Genomic DNA, 22,768 nt, shown 5'->3' on the forward strand with positions numbered 1-22,768 from the left:
GCTAAAATTATACTTCATTCTGCTTCTAAGCTGTCTACAAACTTCTCGACCATCTTCCAGCATAGCTGGGGCTTCTATGCACTCTATTACTACACTGGCATGTACTGAGCATACTGTTCTCAGAAGAAGAAAGAAAAAAGACAGGTAAGCTTAAGCCCATGAAAACCTCAAAATCAAGACATAGGCAATTTGTTTAAGGTCTATAGGGGGTATGTGAAAACAGACAGATCACATTAGAGAAATGTAAGCCATCTTCCTGAAGCCCTGGGATTAGATTTACAAACCACCAGTCCAGCTTTTAAGCACTGACCTCCCTCTGATTTGGCAAGAGAAGGACTCAAAAATAAATGTATCCACCGCCCCCTCTACACATATTCCAGCCCAAGTCTGGCAACCACTGCCAGACTCTGATGACTTACCACATTCAGGAGAATGCTAAAACAATACTAGGATTTTTAATAACTTTCTGTGTAGAGACCTATCTGGGTGCAATATGCTATAGCCTGTCTTAGCTACCCAATTCCAGACCATGCTCTGTCTATATCTCCAACATGCACCATCTCCTGATTCAAATTTAGTTTCTGTTTCTTTCCCAATGGATGATTACAAATAGCAGCAAGACAGACAAACTGGATTAAGAGCACAGTGTCCCCCAAAGACCAATAATAAATGTTTATAACGAGAAGAGGGGAAACACATAAAAGGCAAAAAAAATGAAAAAGCCTCCTGCCATTTTCTCTCCTTTACCAAATGGAATGTGACTGCTTACATGCAATGAACTCAGGGACACTGAGAATGCAGGCTTCAAATAGACCTTCTCAAAGGGCACAGACAGATTCGGGTTCAGTACAACCTTCGGCATACCTTGGAGGAGCCAGAGCTATCAAATGGCAGTAGCCACTCCTGAGTGACATTTAGTTTTGGAGTGGCATTTCTCTGGAGAAGCTTTCATTCCAGTCCTGGGGCTAAACAAAGAAACCTACACACATGGCTCAAAAAACCTGAGGCCCTGGGGAAAGAGATGTACACAGTTTGATCTGGTCTGCAACTGTTTGGGCTCCTGAGGAAAGCTGAACTATGAGTTTAGAAAGTTCATCAGTAACTTGGATTTTCAAATCCCGTACCCTCAGCCCCTACAGTCATTCAGTCTCTGCATGTGCTGTGCAGTGCTAGCTGCCCAGTCGTGTCTGACTCTTTGTGACCCCATGAACTGTAGCCCACCAGACTCCTCTGTCCATGGGGATTCTCCAGGCAAGAATACTGGAGTGAGTTGCCATGCCCTCCTCCAGGGGATCTTCCCAACCCAGGGATCGAACCCAGGTGTCCCACATTGCAGGTGGATTCTTCACCACCTGAGCCACCAGGGAAGCCCCAGAATACTGGAGTGGGTAGTCCATCCCTTCTCCAGGGGATCTTCCCAACCCAGGAATCAAATCAGGGTCTCCTGCATTGTAGGTGGATTCTTTACTGGCTGAGCTACCAGGGAAGGTCCAGTCTCTGCATAACCAGATTAAAAAAAACTGAAAACCACACACTTAAGCAGAAACTGAGAAAAAAGAAACACAACATGATAGGGGGTGGGGGGACACTGGGCAAACTATCACTCAGTCACTTTTCTGTTCTCTCCACCACCCCTGCCCTTCCTGTCGAGATTTTACCAGCCAACTACTTACCTCTGAGCAGCTACAGTGGCCGCAGCATCCAGAGCAAAATGTCTCATCACATTCTCCTCCAAGTACTTCTGCTCCCACTTAGTCATGTCAGCTTCCAGGGCCAGGATCCTCTCTTCCTTCTCACGAAGGATTTCCATCAGTGCAGCGGCATTGTATTCTGAAACATTGGTTGGCTGAGAGTTGCCCTGGCGCTGTTGGGGGAGATGCCGAGACCTCTGACATTAGTGTGTTAGGACCATGGTGGGCCAAGTCCCATTTGAAGAGTCCTTATTTTTGGACAGAATTACTGCCCAAGCCACTGCAGTTTGGACTCCAATCCAGAAGCTAGGGAAATTCCTAGGACTTTCTACCTTAGGCTTGAGTATGTGACTCTGGACCACAAAAGGAGCCTGCCATATCAAATTGTAATGCTGCTCAGAAAGTGGATCATAGAAACAGAAATTTAAAATCTGGGATTTCATCTCTACCTTTCCCCTAAACTTGTGTGATCTTAAGTGAATCATGCCACCTTTCCTGGGTCTTTATTTTCTCTCATCTGAAATTGAGGAAATGGGGGGACTTCTCTGCCAGTCCAGTGATTACGACTCCACACTTTCCACTACAGGAGGTATGGGTTCAATCCCTGGTCAGGGAACTAAGTTCTAAGATGCCAATCATGGGGCCAAAAAAAAAGTGAGATGTATGGCTAAATGACTCTAAAGACCATTTCCAATCCTAAAATATCCCAAAGTCTGTTTGCATAGCATCTTTACTTCTTATAAGGCATTAAGGATTGTGTTGCACTAGGAAGCTAAGGAAGCCAACTATGTCTTTACAGTTGAGAGCCGCTCTGGAGTAAGACCAGGTAGGGCAAGATTGTATTTTTGTTTCTCATGTCAGACACTATCTGACAAATGGACGATCAGGAGCCATCTCACTTTCTGGAAACTGTCCATACCTGCTGGATTCGGAGGGATTCCAGTTCTCTTTCCAGTCGTGTCCGGAGACGGTGTTCCAGCTGCTCTCGCTTTTCACATGCAGCCTGGAGCTGTACAAGAGCCTGCTGCATCTTTTCCACCTTATCTACATACACTTGCTTCTTCTTTAGCTGAAAATCCAGGTTGGGAGAATTGCAAGATGGAAGGAAAGAAAACAACAGGGTCAGTTATACAGAGCTCCCCAAATCCAGCCCTGTGTTTACATCTCTTCCTGTTCAGCTCCAGGAAAGAATGAATAGCAAGAAGATCCTTCAAGAGTAGCAGGCTGTCTTGTGTTGACTATACATAGAATGTCTCAGCAGATAGGAATTAGGAGCTCCTTTTTCATCTCTCCCTCTATGTTTCCCCCAAGTCTATTTCTATCAAGAGAGTCTTTGCTAGCAAGCTCCTAAGATTCCCATCTATAGATGTCCTCACCTCTTCCCTTCTTTAAACTGTAATATTCTGGGGGAGGAATATCTTATTTGGTCCTTATATTGGGGGGAATGCTAAAGAATGAAAGGGGGCTCCCCAGGGAGAAGAGTTTAATTTGGAATGGAAAGGAAGCCCCTTTATATAGCAGTCTCCCCTTTAAGTGAGAGAAAAAGGGTGGTCAACAAGGAGTCCAGAATTGTCTTTCTGAACTCTACAGTGCTAGTAATTACTCAGTGTCATCACTACTGTACTCCTGGAACACTTCTACCCCTCAAAAGTGAAGATGCCATGCAATGGTTCAAAAGTCTTTAGTCTCTTCATTGACCAGCACTGTCCCACCAGTTCTATATTAAAAGAACACAGGCCATTTGCGATTTCTGCCTCACTCATGAGCCTGAGCTGATAACATTGGACTGTAATCTCTTAACTTTCACTCTTGCAAAGAGAAAGAATTATATATGCAAGTCTATGAACCATAACCAACAACAAAAGCTGAAGCAGGCTGGGACTAAGAGTTTGAGTTCTTTGTACCCTTGTAACTTCCAAGGCAAATTCCATCATGGCAAATCCCTGATTCCATTGGAAGGAAGGAATGAAGAGAATTCCAGAGCTTTTAAAAGAAGGCATATAGACCCTGGGGGCTCAGTGATAAAGAATCTGCCTGCCAATGCAGGAGATGAGGGTTTGATTCCTGGGTCAGGGAGATCCCCTGGAGAAGGGAATGGCTACCTACTCCAGTATTCTTGCCTGGGAAAGTCCATGGACAGAGGAGCCTGGTGGGCTACAGTCCATGGGGATGCAGAAGAGTGAGACACAACTTAGCGACCACACTACCAACAACAACATATAGACTCTCAACATCTAAGAAGATAGGGGAAAGTACAACCTTCCCAAATTGTTAGGAATGAGCAGATGATGCTCCTTAATACTTAAAACGCTTGTGGGAGTGCCTCTTTTGCTAATAAAATCAACTCATAGACTCTTTCTATAGTAGAAATTCTTCCCAGCTGGTCACATCTATTATTATTATTTTCCTGAAATCTCACTACAAAGATTTAAATGTGAAGATATTATTGATAACATGGTCCAAAGGAAATTCAAGAATTCAGCTCAACTCTAACTTTCCAACAAATTCCCAAGCCCTTGAGATACCTAGATAGACAGTTGCAATGTAAAAGGTCACCCACTTTACCAGCATTGCCCTCATCCATTTAGCTGGAGCCAAGCCAGCAGAACCAACCTGACTCCCTCATTGCAGAAACCAGGCAACAGATTCAAGGCAATGTGTCCAAATCACTGCTCTCTAGAATGTCCAGTTAGACAACGATGGTACATGCCAATTGGGAACCTCTCCTTGTCTTTTACCTGCTCTCTCTCCAAATTAGAATCGCTGAACTTTCTCTAGGTAGAAGAAAACTTCTATTTTCCTACCAGACTTGTGTTATGCTTTGCCTAGGTGACTGGGAAAACCTAAAAGATTTGCACTACATGTCTTGACATTTCCTTCCATTCCAAGGCCTAGTTCAATCTAGCCTTGTAAACCAGTTGAGGCAAGTTTTAAGTCTAAAAGCTTTTATTCATTAGACCTTCACCTAGGAAATAAAAGAAACAAAAATTGCCATTCTCTTTCTCTTAATAAGCTTAAACCTTTCTTTCCTGGGATATGTGACTATTTGTAATGACATAGACTAGGGCAATCAAGACCTTTAAGCCATGGATGCCCCTGCCTTCTTATTTGCTAAGCTTTGAATAATTGGACAGCAGAAAATATCCTCTATCCTTTACCTTTTGGGTTCCATAGTCCTGATGAGCTATTTAAAGCTGAATGCATTTATTTGTGAATCACTCTGAAAACCCTAGGGGAGCCGTGCAATGTTAATGCAGAGAATGTTAACTATAATTACTGAGGCTTACACCAGTTATACTTAAAGGCAATTAAAGTTAGATAGCATGCAGTTCTTGCCTTGATGGTAAAAGTACTGCAATGTAAGCTTAGAGAACTGAAAAATAAGCAGTCCAGGGCTAGGTGTCTTTCTCCATGCCCTGTCTTTCTCCAGAAAGGTACCCTCAATGTCTTAGCTAAGGAATCCCCAGCAGTAGAAGTCACTGAGCCAACCATCTGGAAGGGAAAAGCAATAAAGGCCTAGAGTTTTCTGAGTTGGCTGAAGACAGTTACACAAGTCAGACAACTTCCACAAGCAGGCTAAGAAAAATCCCATTATGCTTCGCCACTGGGATGGTTTTCCACAAGGTACCAGGACCTCTGTTGTTGGCATAACTCTTCTACTTTCTTTAAAGAAGAAACAGTGCAGCTCAAACATAAACACCAAGAAAGTGAAAGTGTGCTCAGTCGTGTCCAACTCTTTGCAACCCTATGGACTATAGCCCATCAGGCTCCTCTGTCCATAGAATTCTCTAGGCAAGAATACTGGAGTGGGTTGCCATTCCCTTCTTCAGAGGATCTTCCTGACCTGGGGACTGAACCCATGTCTCCCGCATTTCAGGCAGATTCTTTACTATCTGAGCCATCAGGGAAGCCCTATAAACACCAAGATCACCTAGTAAATGCTTAATCCCTAAATAATTTAGGATACAAAAAGACAACCGTTACATACTACCAGTGGATACTACAAGTGCTACGACCCTATAAAGATGCACTCAATGAAGTCAGCAATCTTCAAGGTTACATATTCTATGTTTTCTAGGTCTCATCTATACACAGAAAATGACACATGTCTATTAGGCTTATTAACTCCTCTATTATCCTAGACTTTGTATGCTTCATTTTTACCTTCATCATGGTAAATCCCCTTTTATTTTCTGCCTCTCTTCTGTAAACCTATCTCATATGCTAAGCTCCTCAAATGTTAGCTCGGTAATTAGGACATCCTGAGTCCCCAACTTTACGTTTCAATGCCATCAGAAATGTCAGTGGTTCCTTTCAGGTAAAGAGAGAGGCCATAGAGGAAAGTGGTTAAGGTCATGGGCTCTGGCCTCAGGCTACCCAAGTCCAAATCATGGCTCTCCCGCTTACTAATTGTATGAAACCTGAAGAAAGCTACTTAATGTCCCTGAACTTCCATTTACTCATTCATCAGTAGCATAGAGATGATGATAATTTGATATACCTCTAGAAGGAACAAATGAAATAAAAATGAAGTGCTTAGTAGAGTGTCTGGTACAAAAAGTACTCAGAGTTGTTTTTCTGTTTTAAAGAAAAAGTTAATGCCAAGTCGCACATGTTCTAGTCCTTTCAACTTGGAACATTCACTCCAGATAGCCTTGACATGGTTCTCATTATCTCAATAAGTCTAATTATCACATCAATTAAGGCATTAAAAACATAGCCATTTTGCCCCAGGAAGACATATAACAAGGAGGCCTCAAACCCCTTGTGCAACAGAGCTTCATGTATCTTTAGAGGGCAAGGCCTTTCATTGGAGATACAATTAGAAGCTGTAAGGACACCATATTCTCTCAAAATGATACAATTTGGAGGGCACTTCTGCTTTATGAGAAATATTTTTGTTGTTGCTTAGTCGCTAAGTCGTGTCTGACTCTTTGTGACTCTATGGACTACAGCCCACCAGGCTCCTCTGTCCATGGGATTCTCCAGACAAGAATGCTGGAGTGGGTTGCCATTTCCTTCTCCAGGGGATCTTCCCGACCCAGGGATTGAACCTGAGTTTCCTGCATTGGCAGGTGGATTCTTTAACACTGCGCCACCAGGAAAGTCTGAGAAATACTTTATATATAGTCAAAGGTACTGTTTATATAAAGACACTTAGGCAGATGTCATTCCCTGCTCCACCGCACACATTTGTACACACACATCTGAAATTTCCATTTGACATCAAATTGAAAGATAAAGGAACAAGGTGGCAATCAGGAGACTTGGGTTCTAGTCCCACCTCCACTCTTAATGGTAATTTCCTTCTCTGTTCTTCCATTTGTAAAAAATTAAAGAGGTTTTCAGTTCAGTTCAATTCAATCAATCAGTCGTATCCAACTCTGCGACCCCATGAACTGCAGCACGCCAGGCCTCCCTGTCCATCACCAACTCCCGCAGTCTACCCAAACCCATGTCTATTGAGTCGGTGTTGCCATCCAACCATCTTATCCTCTGTTGTCCCCTTATGCTCCCACCTTCAATCTTTCCCAGCATCAGGGTCTTTTCCAATGAGTCAGCTCTTTGCATCAGGTGGCCAAAGTATTGGAGTTTCAGCTTCAGCATCAGTCCTTCCAGTAAACACCCAGGACTGGTCTCCTTTAGGATGGACTGGCTGGATCTCCTTGCAGTCCAAGGGACTCTCAAGAGTCTTCTCCAACACCACATTTCAAAAGCATGAATTCTTTGGTGCTCAGCTTTCTTTATAGTCTAACTCTCACATCCATACATGACCACTGAAAAAACCATAGCCTTGACTAGACAGACTTTTGTTGGCAAAGTAATGTCTCTGCTTTTTAATATGCTGACTAGCTTGGTCATAACTTTCCTTCCAAGGAGTATGTGTCTTTTCATTTCATGGCTGCAGTCACCATCTGCAGTGATTTTAGAGCCCCCCCTCAAAAAAAGTCAGCCACTGTTTCCACTGTTTCCCCATCTATTTCCCATGAAGTGATGGGACCTGATGCCATGATCTTAGTTTTCTGAATGTTGAGCTTTAAGCCAACTTTTTCACTCTCTTCTTTCACTTTCATCAATAGGCTCTTTAGTTCTTCTTCACTTTCTGCCATAAGGGTGGTGTCATCTGTATACCTGAAGTTATTGATATTTCTACAGAGGTTTTGGGAGCCAGCAAACCAAATGGTCAGCAGTAGGCCAAATTCAGACATGCTCACTCATTTACATATTGGCTAGGGCTGTCTTCCTGCTGTAATGGCACAGTTGAGCAGCTGCAGTTGCAAAAGAAACTATATGGTCCACAAAACTGAAAATATGTACTCTCTGGTCCTTTACAGATAAGGTGCCTGCCCCCAGAGTGATTTTTAAACTGTTCCAGAGTCCTAGCATTCTAAGGAGTGCTTCAGAAGCCAACTGAAATTGGTGAGTTGTAGCAAGTGGCTCCTCTTTTATTTATTTTTGGCTGTGCTGGGTCTTCCCTTTCTTTCCCTAATCCTATGATCTCGTCTTGTGGTTCCTTAAATCATTCTTACTTTCTGCCTTGATCTTTTAGACCCACCTTCTCTTCCAATTTGTCACCTCCTGCTGTACCTCAACAGTCCAATCTATGGTAGTTTACTCTTTTACCTCTATACTAATGATTCTTAACTGGGGGTGATTTTGTCCCCAGGGAACATTAAGTGTGGAGACATTTTTGATTGTTAGATCTGGAGGTAGGTTGCTATTGGCAACTTGTTAGTGGAATCCAGGGATACTGCTCAACACCCCACAGTGCACAGGACTGCCTCCCCCATCACAATCACCAAAAAATGATCTGGCCCCAAATGTCAATAATGCTGAAGTTGAGAAACCTTGCTCTCCACTTCAGCACTACTGGAGATTTCCTTCATATCTCTCTTAGGTTCTAATTATAGTTCATTTTTCACTATACTGCTGCTGCTGCTGCTAAGTTGCTTCAGTCGTGTCCGACTCTGTGCGACCCCATAGACGGCAGCCCACCGGGCTCCCCCATCCCTGGGATTCTCTAGGCAAGAATACTGGAGTGGGTTGCCATTTCCTTCTCCAATGCATGAAAGTGAAAAGTCAAAGTGAATTTGCTCAGTCTGCTGGTGACCAGTTAATATTAAATAACTGTCAAATACAGGAACAAAAATGAGCATAGCATAGCTTAGCCATAATGCTAAGATATAAAAACAATAAACACATTCATAAATGTATTTACTTTGCTTGGAAAGTCAAGATAAGGGCTTCAAATCATTTCTATTAAGAGTTAAGTTTTTAGAGGGGAATCATAAAATTGGGGGAAAGAATTGCAGGAAGGCAACCTATTGAAGAATAGGGCAAATACTCTTGAGCTCAATCAATCATGTTTTTTCATCGCACTTCTACAATAATTTGAACCCATTCCCAAGCATTTGGCAGATCTGTTAACCTCCTTCTGACTCAGGAAAATCTGATCCCTGCAAATGAATACCACGTGATGGCATCTCTTCCCTCCTTCCAACAACTGCAGATGTCTTTCAAATTTATTTTTTCAAGGATGGCTAATTACAAAATTACATCAAGGGCCCTGAAAGCTACCCATTTGTCTCAGTCATTTGTAAGAAAGTGATTTCATCATCAACCTTCTCCATTTATTCACTGGTAGACAAGGCATAATATGGGATATTTTGGAGTTAAGAGATCTGAGTTTTCTTCTAGACGTATTGTATTACCAACTATATAATCTGTCTGTACTTTAATTTCCTAATCTATTGAAACTTTCAAGGTTCACAGTGGGGATATATTAAGTATTTGGAAATACTTTCAAAAGGTTAAAAAAATACATGGGGGTGGGGGTGAACAGGCAGAACACAGGATTTTTAGGGCAGTGAAAATATTCTATATGATACCATAATGATGGATATGTGTAATTATGTATGTTTACCAAACCCACAGAATATACACTACCAAGAGTGAACCCTAATGTAAACTATGGACTTTGGGTGATTATGATGTGTCAATGTAGGTTCATCAGTTGTGACAAATGTACCACTCTGGTGGGGAATGTTGATAATGGGGTGGGGAGGGGTGCAGGCTGTGCATGTGTGTGACCAGTGAGTATATGATGAAATCTCTGTACCAGTCCTTCAATTTTGCTGTGAACATAAAACTGCCCTAAAAAAAGTAAAGTCTTAATAAATAATAAAAAATATATAATATGGATAAGTAGAGGGGGTAGACTATTATGAGCTAGATGAACACCAACATATACACACACCCAATGACTAAAGAACATTCAGACTAATAATACAGCACTAAGTCCAGTGTCACAGAGGTCGTCCTTCATTATGTCTTGATTTTCATCTTCCCTTCTATCTCCCAGAACTCTGAACACTCACAGTCACCACAAATGTCACAACTGAAATGTACTTTCTTTGTTCCTCTCCTTCATACAACTAAGTTATATGTGGCATGTTGCTCCATGAGCCTCCAGTGATTTCCATTTGATCTGATTTAGTCTTACCCAGGAGCACATGGCTCCAAGTAAGAGTTCCCTCTGAAGCAATTTGGTAACATTACCCTGGTATTAGCAAGTTGCCTGTGTCCACTGCCAAGAAGCTGTGGTCCACTGGTAGATATTAAAAGAACTGTGGAGTAAAAAATAAAACCACGTCTAGAAACTTGCTACCAAGGGAATGGAGTTCATTCTGTTAAGCAGACTAAAGAACAATACACAAGGCTTTTAGTTTGGGGATTTCAAATGCCAAAATCAGGAGAAAAACAGAATATCAAACTCTGAGAAATAACTTTACCTATGCTGGGAGCAGGGACATAATTTCTCATACTGAGTGGAGCTATACCTACTTTAAGGAAAACATGTTGCCCATAAAAATGGAAAAAAGTCCTCTTTAAATGAAACACCCTTCAAATGAGTCAACAATTCATCAGCAGAGCACTCAAGAAGATTTCTTGCTATATACATATTTTATCTGAATTCCTATCTCTACTCTCAATGCACACATAAATCGTACCTTCAGATTTATAATCCATTATAACCCCTGTATGAATTTTACCTATCACAGCAAAATCCTATTGTTTGAGGATTATTTTGGATGAGACATATAAATGTCTATCCCTAGGATATCTTCCTCTAATATTTGGCAAGAAAGAGACTATTAAGATGCCCTGTGGATATGTGTGATAGCGAAAATTATGTCTCTCTAAAGTCAAAGACAAGTCAAATAAGTGGCAGGGGATCGAGAAATGAGAAAATATGAGCCATGAAGAATGGTGGTGGAAATGAAATGAAACAATATGGATTTAGTTTTGGAGAACTGAGAGGAGTGGCAAAAGGACTCTGGAAAATGCACCACCACTAAGGGTTTTCACTGCAGTGTGTAAATATCTGTACCAGACACTGCAGCTGAGAAAAGGTTAACACTTGGGCCCTTTTTGCCCCTGAATCTCTGTGGCTGTCAATCTAGCCTAAAGCCAAAGAACAAGGCTCACTGGGTCTTTCTGCCAGCCCTCCCACATTCCACTCTATCCCTTCCTGTGCATTCTGCTCAGTAAGCAGCCCACCCGCAGCATCTTCCCTCTTTGATCTTGCCAGGGCCTTTTTCCCACCATCCCTGAAACAATTACCCAAGCAGTAGCTCCGCTCCAGATCATCATAAGATAGCAGCCGGCCAGAAGCCTGGGCTGCCTTGAGACTTGTGAGTGGATATGCCAAGCATCTGTCGAAACTCTCCAGTGAGGTCAAATTAGTGGTGGGCAGAGGGAAGTCTCTTTGAATGTGAGAATACCATGGTTGCTGTAGGACACAGAGTTCTTTTGACTTGGAGCTTAATGAGGCTCCACTTCAATAGGACCTATGTGTCCTGAAAGATAAGGGCAGGGATGGAAAGACCCCATTTACCTCAGCCAGCTGCATGCTGCGTAAGCAAGCAGGATTATAGTCAATCACCAAAAAACAGGTCTGCTCTTTAGAATGATATCCCCTTCCTAGCAAGATACCATATCCCTCGATGTCAGCAGAGCAGGGTTCGTGAGAAAATCTGTGCTGAACTTGGAAGAGGAAGGAGACTGTGACTGCAGAAAAAAGTTCTCTGTAAGGCCAAGGCACCCTTTCTGTATAGAACTTAGAGCACAGTGAACGCTGAGTGTCATGGGCAAGAGACTTAATAGGATTAAAAAGATGGAATGGATTTCAGGGAAAATACCTAAATGAGGATGTTGTAAAAGAGAAAGACGTAAATAGATGCAAGGGTCTTCAGACCATCAAAGTAGTCATCATTGTTCCCTAGCCATCTTTATTTTTATTTGTTGTTGTTGAGGTGATAAGTCATGTCCGATTCTTTGCGACCCTGCCAGGCTCCTCTCTCCTTGGGGTTCTCCGGGCAAGAATACTGGAGTGGGTTGCAATTTCCTTCTCCAGGGGATCTTCCTGGAACACAGATCAAACCCATGTCTCCTGAACTGGCAGGTGGGTTCTCTACCACTGAGCCACCTGTCAGTGGGCTCACAGGGCTTCCTGTCACTTCACTTATCTACACTTCAATTTTCATATCTGTAAAGCAGGTGATATCATTGAGATATAATTGATTTGTAACATTACATGCATTTCAGGTGTACAACATTATGATTCAATATATAATATGTGTCAACCTGACCATCTTGATGCAATGCTGAATAGGTAAACTTGAGTGACCTTGCACTTAGTAGGCTAAGAAAATATTCCCTAGGGGAGGAAAAAAAAAAAGCTTAATTTGGGAAATTTTCCCTAATTCTCATGTACAAAGTAGACTAGAGAGGTTTTCTCTGGAAGAACTTCTAAGGAAAATTCATGGTGCCATTTGTAAGCCATGACTAAATTAGCTGTTTCTATGAGCCATAGACAGGCATCTGCCCTATCCCTCTGCCTTCCAACATGACCTGACTTCAGCCACCTCCAACAGATAGATATATATTTTCTGTTTGGGAATACTCTTCTTCATTTAGAAATGTCCACCATTTTTGTGAAGAAATCACAATGAAGAACCCTTACTAGATTAGTTCCAAAGTTACTTACATCTTAAATACCTCCCTAATGTTCTACTTAAAATTTTTACCCCAGGAAAAATGAGACCTCGTGGGGGCTGAGTCACAGCAAAAACAAGCAAAACTTCAGTTATCAATTCCTGTCTTTGAAGATAAGGAAAAGGAATGTTTTCCTTTGAATACAGTGGAGGAGATACGCCAAACATCACCCAGGAGCAAACTTAGCCCTTATGGGCTACTTAAATGAAAAGGTAAACAGGAATCCATGGATTTTTTCCATGAGATGAGGTTTTAAGCCCTGACATGTGCTAGAGGTGATCTAGCCTAAGATACTGGAAGACATTTCATGGCCTCTACCTCTGCAATTCCGCCAGGTACAAGGCTCCCAGGTTACGCTCGCTGTCACATGTCCTGCCTCCTTTAGCTACAGCAACTCAGAATTTCCCAATAACTAGACTGTGTGAGACAACCAGTTGGATGAGGATTAAGAAATCAACTATAATTGTTGAGCTCACGTGAGATATCTCTGACTACTAGATGCCATCATTCAATTCTAGCCCAATATTCAGAGCTTCTTCTTTAAATTGTAAATCTACATGTTTTGGAGCAGGGCCCTGGAAAATGACAAAAAATCTCTGGAACAAATGCCCAGAAAAGCCTCAGAAGTCTGAAGCCAGAAATATATTTCAGGCAACTGTTTCACTGAGGGCTGCCCAGTGGGAACTACAGATTAACATCATCTCCATACATGTATGTTATTTCCATGATTAACAGCCAGTTACCACTGAGCCCTCAGACACTGAAAACCAAGATGGCTGCAGAGTCTTCATCCCCAGTTTATCTCCAACTAGATGGGCATCCTTCCTGGAGAGGCAGTGGGCTGTATATATACACTAATCTCAAAGCAGTCTGGAAAAGCTTCCCATAATCTGTTGAAAAAGAGTGGCCCAATGAGTGAAGCAATTATTTTTTTTTAATTAAAAGATGCAGAGGTTTACTAAATCTGAACAAGCGCCCACATTTTCTTTTTGGGAGTGGAACCAAGGGATGATTCAGATGGGGAGACAGGCAGCAGGGCCTAGGGAATAAAGAGTCATGAGATCCCAGTTTTATTCCTGGCTCTGTTAAGAGTTGCCATGTGACTACCAGCAAGCTACTCCTCAGTGGGTCTCTCAGTTTTCCCTTCTCTAAAAGAACACAGTCTTAACCCTGTCCTGTAATTTACTCTGTGATCTCCTTGCAAAAAGGGAATGGAAGGGAATATATGAGTGTGGTGAAGGGCTAGCTAGAGGGAGTGCTAAGCTCCTGAGACCTGGACACCAGGCACGTACAAGTATCCTTCATTTTCAATAAAGAAACTTGGCAGTATTTCTGATCTAGACAACTGATGAAGCAGAATATTAGCCTGACTTGATGCAACCTGAAGTTTAATGATTAAACAATTCAGGTTAAAGGACATCATAGGTTAGATGGCACCATCTATTAGAAAAGTTATGAGCCCACATTGCAGCTCCAACAAGCATGTTAACACCCACAAAAGAATTCAACGGGTATTTATAAGTCAGAAGATCTTTAAGAACTAGAACATTCTTACTGAGGGAGAGGAAGCAGGCAATGAATGAAAGTAGGAGAGGCACCTCACCTATAATAGCCAGAATGGGTAAGGCTTTGTAGCTGAACGCTTTCTTTTTTAATCTCAAGTTTCTAAAGATTCCAACTTCTTATAACGGAGGCTATTTTTTTTCCTACTAATTCCAATTTCAGAATAGACAATCAGTGAGATATATATACACACACATATATTTGTATATGTATTTTGTGTATATTTACATACACATACATGTGTATGTATATATACACAAAATACAAATATGTAAACATATATATACACACATAGATATATATATATATATCTATCTATACCTATAGATACAAATATATATACAAAATCTGTCATTAGCTTAATTTAAGGCAAGGTTAGCTATCAACACATAGTCAGAATTTGGAGAGGGAGTGTAGTTAGCTTATTATATAAATGAGCAAATGAAAATCACTCTTTGACCTTGGTAACTTTCAATTCTGGAGCAAAAGGAAGGAACTCGAAGAGAAGAGACAAAAAATCGAAGTCCAGTCACATCAGTACAGTTATAACTAGAAGTAGCAGATAGCACCTTCCTGTCAGGGGATGATGCAGCTGCCAGTTTGCCAAAATGGGAGACCCCCCAACCCAGGGCCATCAGTTTCTAGCTCTTCTACCCTCAGGCTCACACGCCACCTGAGGAAACTACACATACCTCTTCTTCCAGCTTTACCACCTTGGCCTGGGCATTGCTCAGGGCCTGGTCTCGGATTTCGATGTGTCGCCTTTGGTCCTCATTGGTAGAACGGGCAGTGGCCAGCTCCGCTTCCAGTTTCTCCTTCTCACGCTGGCTCTCCTTATCTATCAGGACATGAAATATCAATACTGCCATCCCAGAGCCGGCTCAAAACTGATAGTCATACCCATTCCTGGACATTTTAGTGTTGTAATACCCAGCAACAAGAAGCAGGACGCCGAGATCTGGACTCTTACCACTGGTTCTACCACTAAACTGCTGTGTCAATTTAGAAGTCACTTAACAATGGTGGTTTGTACAGAAGCAATGAGGAAACAGATGTCAAAAGTATTGTGAAAAATATTATACAAAGGTGAACACAAAAACACATACAGACACACATATGTCAGAAGAACAGGTAGGCTTGTCTCCTCCATTTTATTTCTTCAAACAGTCTTGTATTGGCCAATGAGCCATTGAGCCTCCACAAAGTTTCCCCATCATTTCCTCTATAGACAGTCTATTAAATCAATTAAAAAATCGATATTAAATTGATCAGAAAAAAATGGTATTTCATAAAAATGCATAAAACTGGCAATGTCACCCTTTATTCACTAACACAATTTTCCAACTGAGTTCAATCTGAGATCACACTGTAGGTGCAGATGACCGTGACACATGTAGTTATGCCCCATGCCCTTCTAGGTCCCTCCGCTTTTAACTCTGACAGACCTCACACAAAAACTCAAATGAGCAGTTTTGATTCTCAGTGCCAGGAAGAGTGCCCTTCCTCTCAAGACATGGATACTTAAGTCTTTAGGCGAGACTTTATTTGGCTACACCACGAGGCATGGCAGGGGGCTCTTAGTTCCCTGACCAGGGGTCAAACCTGCGTCTCCTGCCTTGGAAGCTCAGAGTCTTAACCACTGGACTGCCAGGAAAGTCCCTGTAGGAGAGACTTTAATAGGGCAACCTACCTTCCTTCCCATCTTGACTTTACATACCTATTCAGATGTACCTTGGGAAGAAATAAATATTTGTTGAATACTTATTGCATACCAAGTATTGTACTAACTTAATCCTCAGAACAACCATGCACCGCAGGTGTTGTATTATTCTCTTCTCCATTGTGCATATGAGAAAACAGAGTCTCTGAGAGCTTGAGTACCTTGTACCATGTCCCACACCCTTAAGGCCAGGTTGTTCTGAGCTCTTTGTACTATACCAGACAGCCTTCTTCTAGGATTAGGTTGGTCTGGCCTACCTAGGGGGCCTTTTCAAGAGTGTTTTCTTGGTTCCTGCCACACTTCCAACCATGTAGCACTCTGCAGATGCCCAAAGGCAAAAGAAATGACAGAGCCACACAAGTCATGCCCTCTTCCCTACCTACTAGGCTCCTTCCAGAACCATTTGACAGTCTCGGACCCTGCTGCTAACACAGTTTGATCTACTAAATGACCACATTTGAGAAACCAGCAGCAGAACTCTCAGGACACCTGAAATACCATCTCCACACAGGGAGAAGTGTGAAGTCACAGATTCAGGGCCAAGAACCCATACATTCTCTGTGTTTTAAACTGGGAGGCCACCACCATCTCCACCAGCAAAGTAGCCTCCAAGGGACACCACTGGTGTGCACCACTGTGTGAAGCGACTTCACAACAACTTACACTAAAGCAGTGATGACACCAGAAAAGCGACATTCCTTCCTCTAAGGCAAACTGACAAAAGAACAGGAAGCTCAGGGAAATGAGGAAGGAAAAAAAAAGCTCCAGTTCTGAAGCCAAAGCACAAGAGAGCAACCCAGGAAGGGAGGGGGATATTGTAAGTGAAGATCAAACAAACTTGTAAAAGCTGACTGGAAGCCGCATGGAGTGACTCGAAAGGGTCATGTGGAGGCCCAACAAAGATGCGGCCCAGTGGATCCCCACGAAGCACTTCTCCAGCTGAGAACCGCACTGGCGGAGGCCGAAGGTAGCGGCCACCAAGCCTTGGGCACCTGCAGAAGTCAGAGGAGATCATCTATTTCCTCCGGACCTGTCTCGCCCTATGGACTCAGTCCACTGTGTAGTTTTTTACTGCTGTTTTTACTGTGGCAGTTGGAAAGAATGAAGCATTGTCTAGCTGGGTGGAGTCCATTGGGACCCAATAATGAAAAAGATTAATTCATTGTCCTAGTCCTAGGAGTATTTCCAAACAAAGGAAACACTACTAGGATGAAGACATAGCTCTGCCCTCCGGCACAACCTCCAACTCCACACTAGAGTCACTAGTTGAGGCCTTAGCCATAGTCTCCCTCTAGTTCCCCTTGCAATCCTCCAATATGGAATCATATGATATAAAAAGGATGTTGACGGCAGCCCCAGGTACAGGTTAGGTATTCTAAGCACTTGTCTCAGTCCTATGTGGTAATCTCATCTCTTCCAGAACCAGCAGATGCAGCCTTCAATGATAAGTCCCTTCAATATGAAGGGATCTCAAGTTTACCAAGGTCCTTTTCAGCTAGCTATGACAAAAAGCCAGAATTCCAAGGGGCTTCTCTGTTTTAATACAGAAGGAGTTATGTTGATGTGACTCGATGTTGTGGCAAGCAGCCTTCGTGGCCAGAAGGGAAAAAACAATCTCTCAACTTGATGCTTAAACAGGAAAAAGAACCCTTATATGACATTCACTCTTCCCTGGCTGTTTTAGGAGGCTATATAGAACTGCGTAACCTTTTCATACACCTCACTCCCACTCGTACATGAATACCTGCTGCTGACGCTTTCAGACTTACTTTTTGCAAAGAGCTGAGAGATGGTTTTTCTGGTATCTTCTGACCCCTCATATTCCTTCTCTGCAAGCTGCTTGTTGGCCGTCTCCAGACGCTCTGTGGAATTTGGAGACAATCAACAGGGCCCTGAGGACAAACTTCCAAGCACAAGCTATTTGCCCTCTAAATACTGATCTTGAGCAAAACAAGCCTGTCTCTTCTTATTACACAAGAAGGGGTGACACAGACAAAGGTTTGCAAACGTGGATCCCAAAACAACACTAGACCATGATGGGAAAGTAGGAGGCAAGTACTTTAACACTTTCACTCCTCACTGACAAAACCTCAGTCCAAATTTCTAGATTCTATCCAAGAAATCTGTCCCTGAATATATGATATTTTTCATTCATTGGGAAAAAAGAGCACCAGAGTTATTATTAAATGTTTAAATTTAAATCTTTATAAAATCTTTACAGCCAGAAAGGAAGACAAGTAGCATAGACTATGGGGGCAGACCAACTGGGTCCAGGAGACCTGAGAGGAATACCGTCTGATTTGCACATCAGTTCATCCCCCTTTAATTAAGAAAGCTTAGGACCAGACATGACTGTAGTCACGAAAACCTAGCCTGTCTATGCTCTGCAACTTGCTGACCATCCCAGTGGGCTGGACAAGACCTAGAAGCCTCACCATGTGTTCCTTAGCTTAGCCCTTCCCTTCACCATCCTTTTTTAAAATTGAAGTATAGTTGATTTACAATGTTGTGTTAATTTCTGCTATACAGCAAAGTGATTCTGAGATATATCTATATCTATATCCACATTCTTTTTTATATTCTTTTCACTGAAGTTTATCAAAGGGATTTTTTTTGTTGTTGTTGACTGCTAGAGGTACTGGTAGGCTCTGACATCCCTTTCTATCATAGGATATTGAATATAATTCTCTGTGCTATACAGTAGGACCTTGTTGTTTGCAGTAGGACCTTGTTGTTCCCTTCAACCTCTTGACTGATGCCTTTCAGTGATTCTCTCACCTCTCAGATCCCTGTTGAAGTCATGCATTCTCCGAATCTCGCCCTCAAGCTTGTTTCTCATAGCTTTCTCCAGGGCCTCTCTTTTGGAGGATGACTTGACAAGGTTCTCATATGCCTCTGAGACTCGCTGGATTTCTGTCTCCACCTGAACAACAACAAAAATGAAAGACAGTGATGATGGTAGGAAGTGGATGGGGGAAGAAGATCTGAAAACATATATGCAAATCCTTAATGACAACTTCTCCCAGGGATTTATGGATGGCCAGGAGGCAATCATAACACAGTCAGATAAGAAAAGTTTCCTGAAAAAATTTCTAAGTTCAACCTCAAGCTCAGTAATTAACTCACCAGTCCCCAAGATTTCCTTAGGTTAAAAACAAATATGTTTATCTGTCTTCAGAGAAGGTTGTAGGAGAGGATAAATTTCATAAGTATAGTTACAAATGATTTTCCTTTCCTTTCTTAATTTAGAAAATAACAATAATGTATATAGTTACTGCAAAGCATTCAAAGGGGTTTTATATGTTTATTTCGATCCGGGCTGATATTGGCCTACACAAGATACCTCTCCCCCATTTTAGGAAAGAGAAGACTGAGATGGCCTTTTACTAGAAGGCAGAGGCAGAGATGAAAACTAAAAACCCTAAGACTTAGCCTCATTAGTTAGTTCAGTTCAATTTAACAAACATTTACCAGGGGCCAAATATTACTGGAACTCTTTAAAGCACTGTGGGGTGTGTAAATATGAATAAGGACATTACAACTGCCCTCAAGAAGCTTTCAGTCTAATCAAGTAAAAGAATACCAGGAGAGATATGTTATTAACAAAAGTTGGAGTAGTGTTATAAATTGTAGGGGAGAAAGAGGTTGTTCCTGTTGGGGGGTGAAGGGAGAGGAGAATTTCAGGGAGGACGTGGTATTTACAGTCAGATCCTGAAAGCTGGGTTAAATTTCAATGAGCAGAGGTGAGGGGAAGGGTATTCTATTCTAAGTGAGTGAATGCATTCCCAGAATGACCAGTAGTCTAATTTGGCTGGAAACTGTGGGGTACACAGGGAGAAGCTGGTAAGATCTGGCTGCAAAGATAGACTGGAGTCAGATCATAAAAGGGCTTTAATGCCAGGCATTTGGACTTTATCCCATAGTCAATGGGACACCATAATAGATTTTTTAACAGAAATTCATGATTAGAGTTGTGTTTTATGACACTCCAGCAAATCTTGTAAAAGGTAAACACACACATACACACACAATGTATACATACACACACAACCTCAAAGAGAAAGGATCGCACCCTGAATCAGCCTGAATTGGGAAGAAAATAAGAAATCTGGCTCTAGAGCCTCTCTGGAACCAGTAGAGCTTCACTGTACATGTCACAACCACAGAGATATTTGCATATGATTTGTATAAGACAAGTAAATCCCATTGCCTATTATTAATTTTCAAGTTAAATCTGACTCCTGCAACCATTCTGCATTCCTTCTCAGCTTTTCACTATCCTCCTTAACAAAGCTCAGGCTACTTTAGGGGGAGAAATATTAGCACCCCTCCCCCCGCCCAGTGGGAGACTCAGGGAAAGGTGGGGTTACCAGACCACTCTGATTGCACCTGCCCCAGCTCCAGCATGATGCCTGAGGCGGGACTGCCTGCAAACAAATGAAGCTTACATCACAGAAAAGAGCAGACTTGAGAGTGTTTTTTTCCTTGCAGATGGTACCAAGATAGCAGCACAGAAGGTGAAAACTGGTGAATGGCATTTAGAGACAAGATCTGCAAGGCCTGAGCCCAATAAAGCTTTTGCATGAAATTCAAGTGCTTGGTAGAGAAAATAAACATTTCTATTTGAAAGAGCAGGCTTGGTGCTGGTCCGCTCTGGGCTGTCTTTAGAGTACAAGGTTTTCTAGTGCCCCACGGAATGCCACACCTGGAAGGCAGTCCCCTTTGTTTATGTTTTTATGGAAGTATATTTGATGTACAATACTGTAGAAGTTATAGGTGTACAATATAGTGATTCCCTATTTTTAAAGGTTATACTCCACTTATATAAAATACGGGCTATATTCCTCATGAAGTGAAAGTTGCTCAGTCCAGTCTGATTCTTTGTGACCCCCTGGACTATACAGTCCATGGAATTCTCCAGGCCAGAATGCTGGAGTGGGTAGCCGTTCCCTCCTCCAGGGAATCTACCCAACCCAGGGATCGAACCCAGATCTCCCATACTGCAGGTGGATTATTAACCATATGAGCCATCAGGGAAGCCCAAGAATACTAGAGTGGGTAGCCTAACCCTTCTCCAGTGATCTTCCCAACCCAGGAATCGAACGGGGTCTCCTGCATTGCAGGTGGATTATTTACAAGCTGAGCTACCAGGGAAGCTGGCGTTGTGTAATCTATCCTTATAGCTTATTTTATACCTAATAGTTTGTGCCTCTTACTCCCCTCCCCCTATGTTGCTCCTCCCTCTTTCCCTCTCCCCACTGGTTATCACTAGTTTGTTCTCTGTATCTCTGAGTCTTCTTTTTTGTTATATTCACTAGTTTGATGTATTTTTTCAATTCCTCATATAAGTGATATCATTCAGTGTTTTTTTGTTATATTCACTAGTTTGATGTATTTTTTCAATTCCTCATATAAGTGATATCATTCAGTGTTTTTTTGTTATATTCACTAGTTTGATGTATTTTTTCGATTCCTCATATAAGTGATATCATTCAGTGTTTTTTTTTTCTGACTTATTTCACTTATCATAATACCCTCCAGGTCCATCCATGTTGTTGCAAATGGCAGAGTTTCATTCTCTTTATGCCTGAGCAGTATTCCATCTTCTTTCTTCATTCATCTGTTGATGGACACTTAGGTTGCTTCCATATCTTGGCTATCATACACAATGCTGCTATGAACACTGGGGTGCATGCATCTTCTTGAATTAGTGTTTTGTTTTTTTTCAGATACACATCCAGGAATGGAACTGCTGAGTCATATGATAGTTCTATTTTTAGTTTTTTGGGAAACCTCCATACTGTTTTCCACAGTGGCTACATCAATTTACCTTCCCTTCCTACTGGCAGTGTATAACAGTTCCTTTTATTCCGCATCCTCATGGAAGGCAGCCCCTTTACTCAAGTTGTTCAGAGTACTATTCCATGACATTGTACCAATCCTTTCCCAATATCATTTGTAGATACTGCCCCCACTAAAAGGGCAAGTTGTACATCTGTCAATAGGAAAAGGAGACACAGAAAGGCATATCCATCGGTTTGGTCTGTGGTGGGAGGTGAGGGGAGAGAGAGGATGGTGGTGGGTTTCCAGGTTGATTCTATCTACTTATTCCCCTCATGAGCCTCAGGCCTTCTTATTTTTCCCAGGACCAGCTGACATCTACCTTATTCCCCTCATTTGTCCTCTTCTAACCCACCTGTGCCTCTAACCCACTACAGCGTTGGGTCAGCTTTCACTTCTCCCAGCACTCAAGCTGTCCCAATTGCACTTGGTAGAGGCATCTTTCCCCATATTGGAGAACAAAACAACAACCCAGACTCTGTTCTGCTCCACTTCCCTGCCACCCATCTTCCCCCTCATAAAAAAAAAAAAAAATTCACTATCCTCTAGAAAAGAGAGTCTGTAGAAGATCTGGGTTCACCCTTCATTTACTACATCAAAGATGGGGCCAGGGCCACCACAAATAAGAGTTTAGGGAGCACTGTCAACTGTTAAACCTAATCAGCCAAACTGGACCAGTCTGCTTATAGTGTGTGAGTACCAATGTGATGGGACAGGGGCAGGTATGAGAGAAGAGGGAAAATTTTAAATTGGGAGCAAAGCCAGTAAGAAACATTTCTCGCTCAACAACCCCCATCCATCCAGACTTGGGAACATTAGGTGCAGTAAAGGCATTTTTTTGTTCCGTAAAAATACTTAGCTGATAATAAGCCCTCCTCTCCTTTAGGACTCAGAT

The 22,768-nt window shown here is 42.2% G+C and overlaps 1 protein-coding gene across 5 annotated transcripts in view; it reads right to left on the minus strand.

Annotated features, from left to right (window-relative positions):
• AMOT (angiomotin) overlaps positions 1-22,768 on the minus strand; it is a 66,915-nt gene that overhangs the window by 17,825 nt on the left and 26,322 nt on the right. For 4 of the 5 annotated variants that reach the window (XM_040265113.1, XM_040265109.1, XM_040265112.1 and 1 more), the window contains 5 exons: positions 18,811-18,955; positions 17,802-17,894; positions 15,005-15,150; positions 2,611-2,760; positions 1,674-1,864 (listed from right to left, as the gene is read on the minus strand). In XM_040265113.1, coding sequence (XP_040121047.1) covers positions 1,674-1,864; positions 2,611-2,760; positions 15,005-15,150; positions 17,802-17,894; positions 18,811-18,955 — 725 coding nt within the window. The remainder of the gene's footprint in view (positions 1-1,673; positions 1,865-2,610; positions 2,761-15,004; positions 15,151-17,801; positions 17,895-18,810; positions 18,956-22,768) is intronic. The other variant, XM_040265111.1, reaches the window with a different exon arrangement.

This window comes from Oryx dammah, unplaced genomic scaffold, assembly GCF_014754425.2.
Source record: "Oryx dammah isolate SB20612 unplaced genomic scaffold, SCBI_Odam_1.1 HiC_scaffold_23, whole genome shotgun sequence".
In the NCBI taxonomy this organism is placed as follows: Eukaryota; Metazoa; Chordata; class Mammalia; order Artiodactyla; family Bovidae; genus Oryx; species Oryx dammah.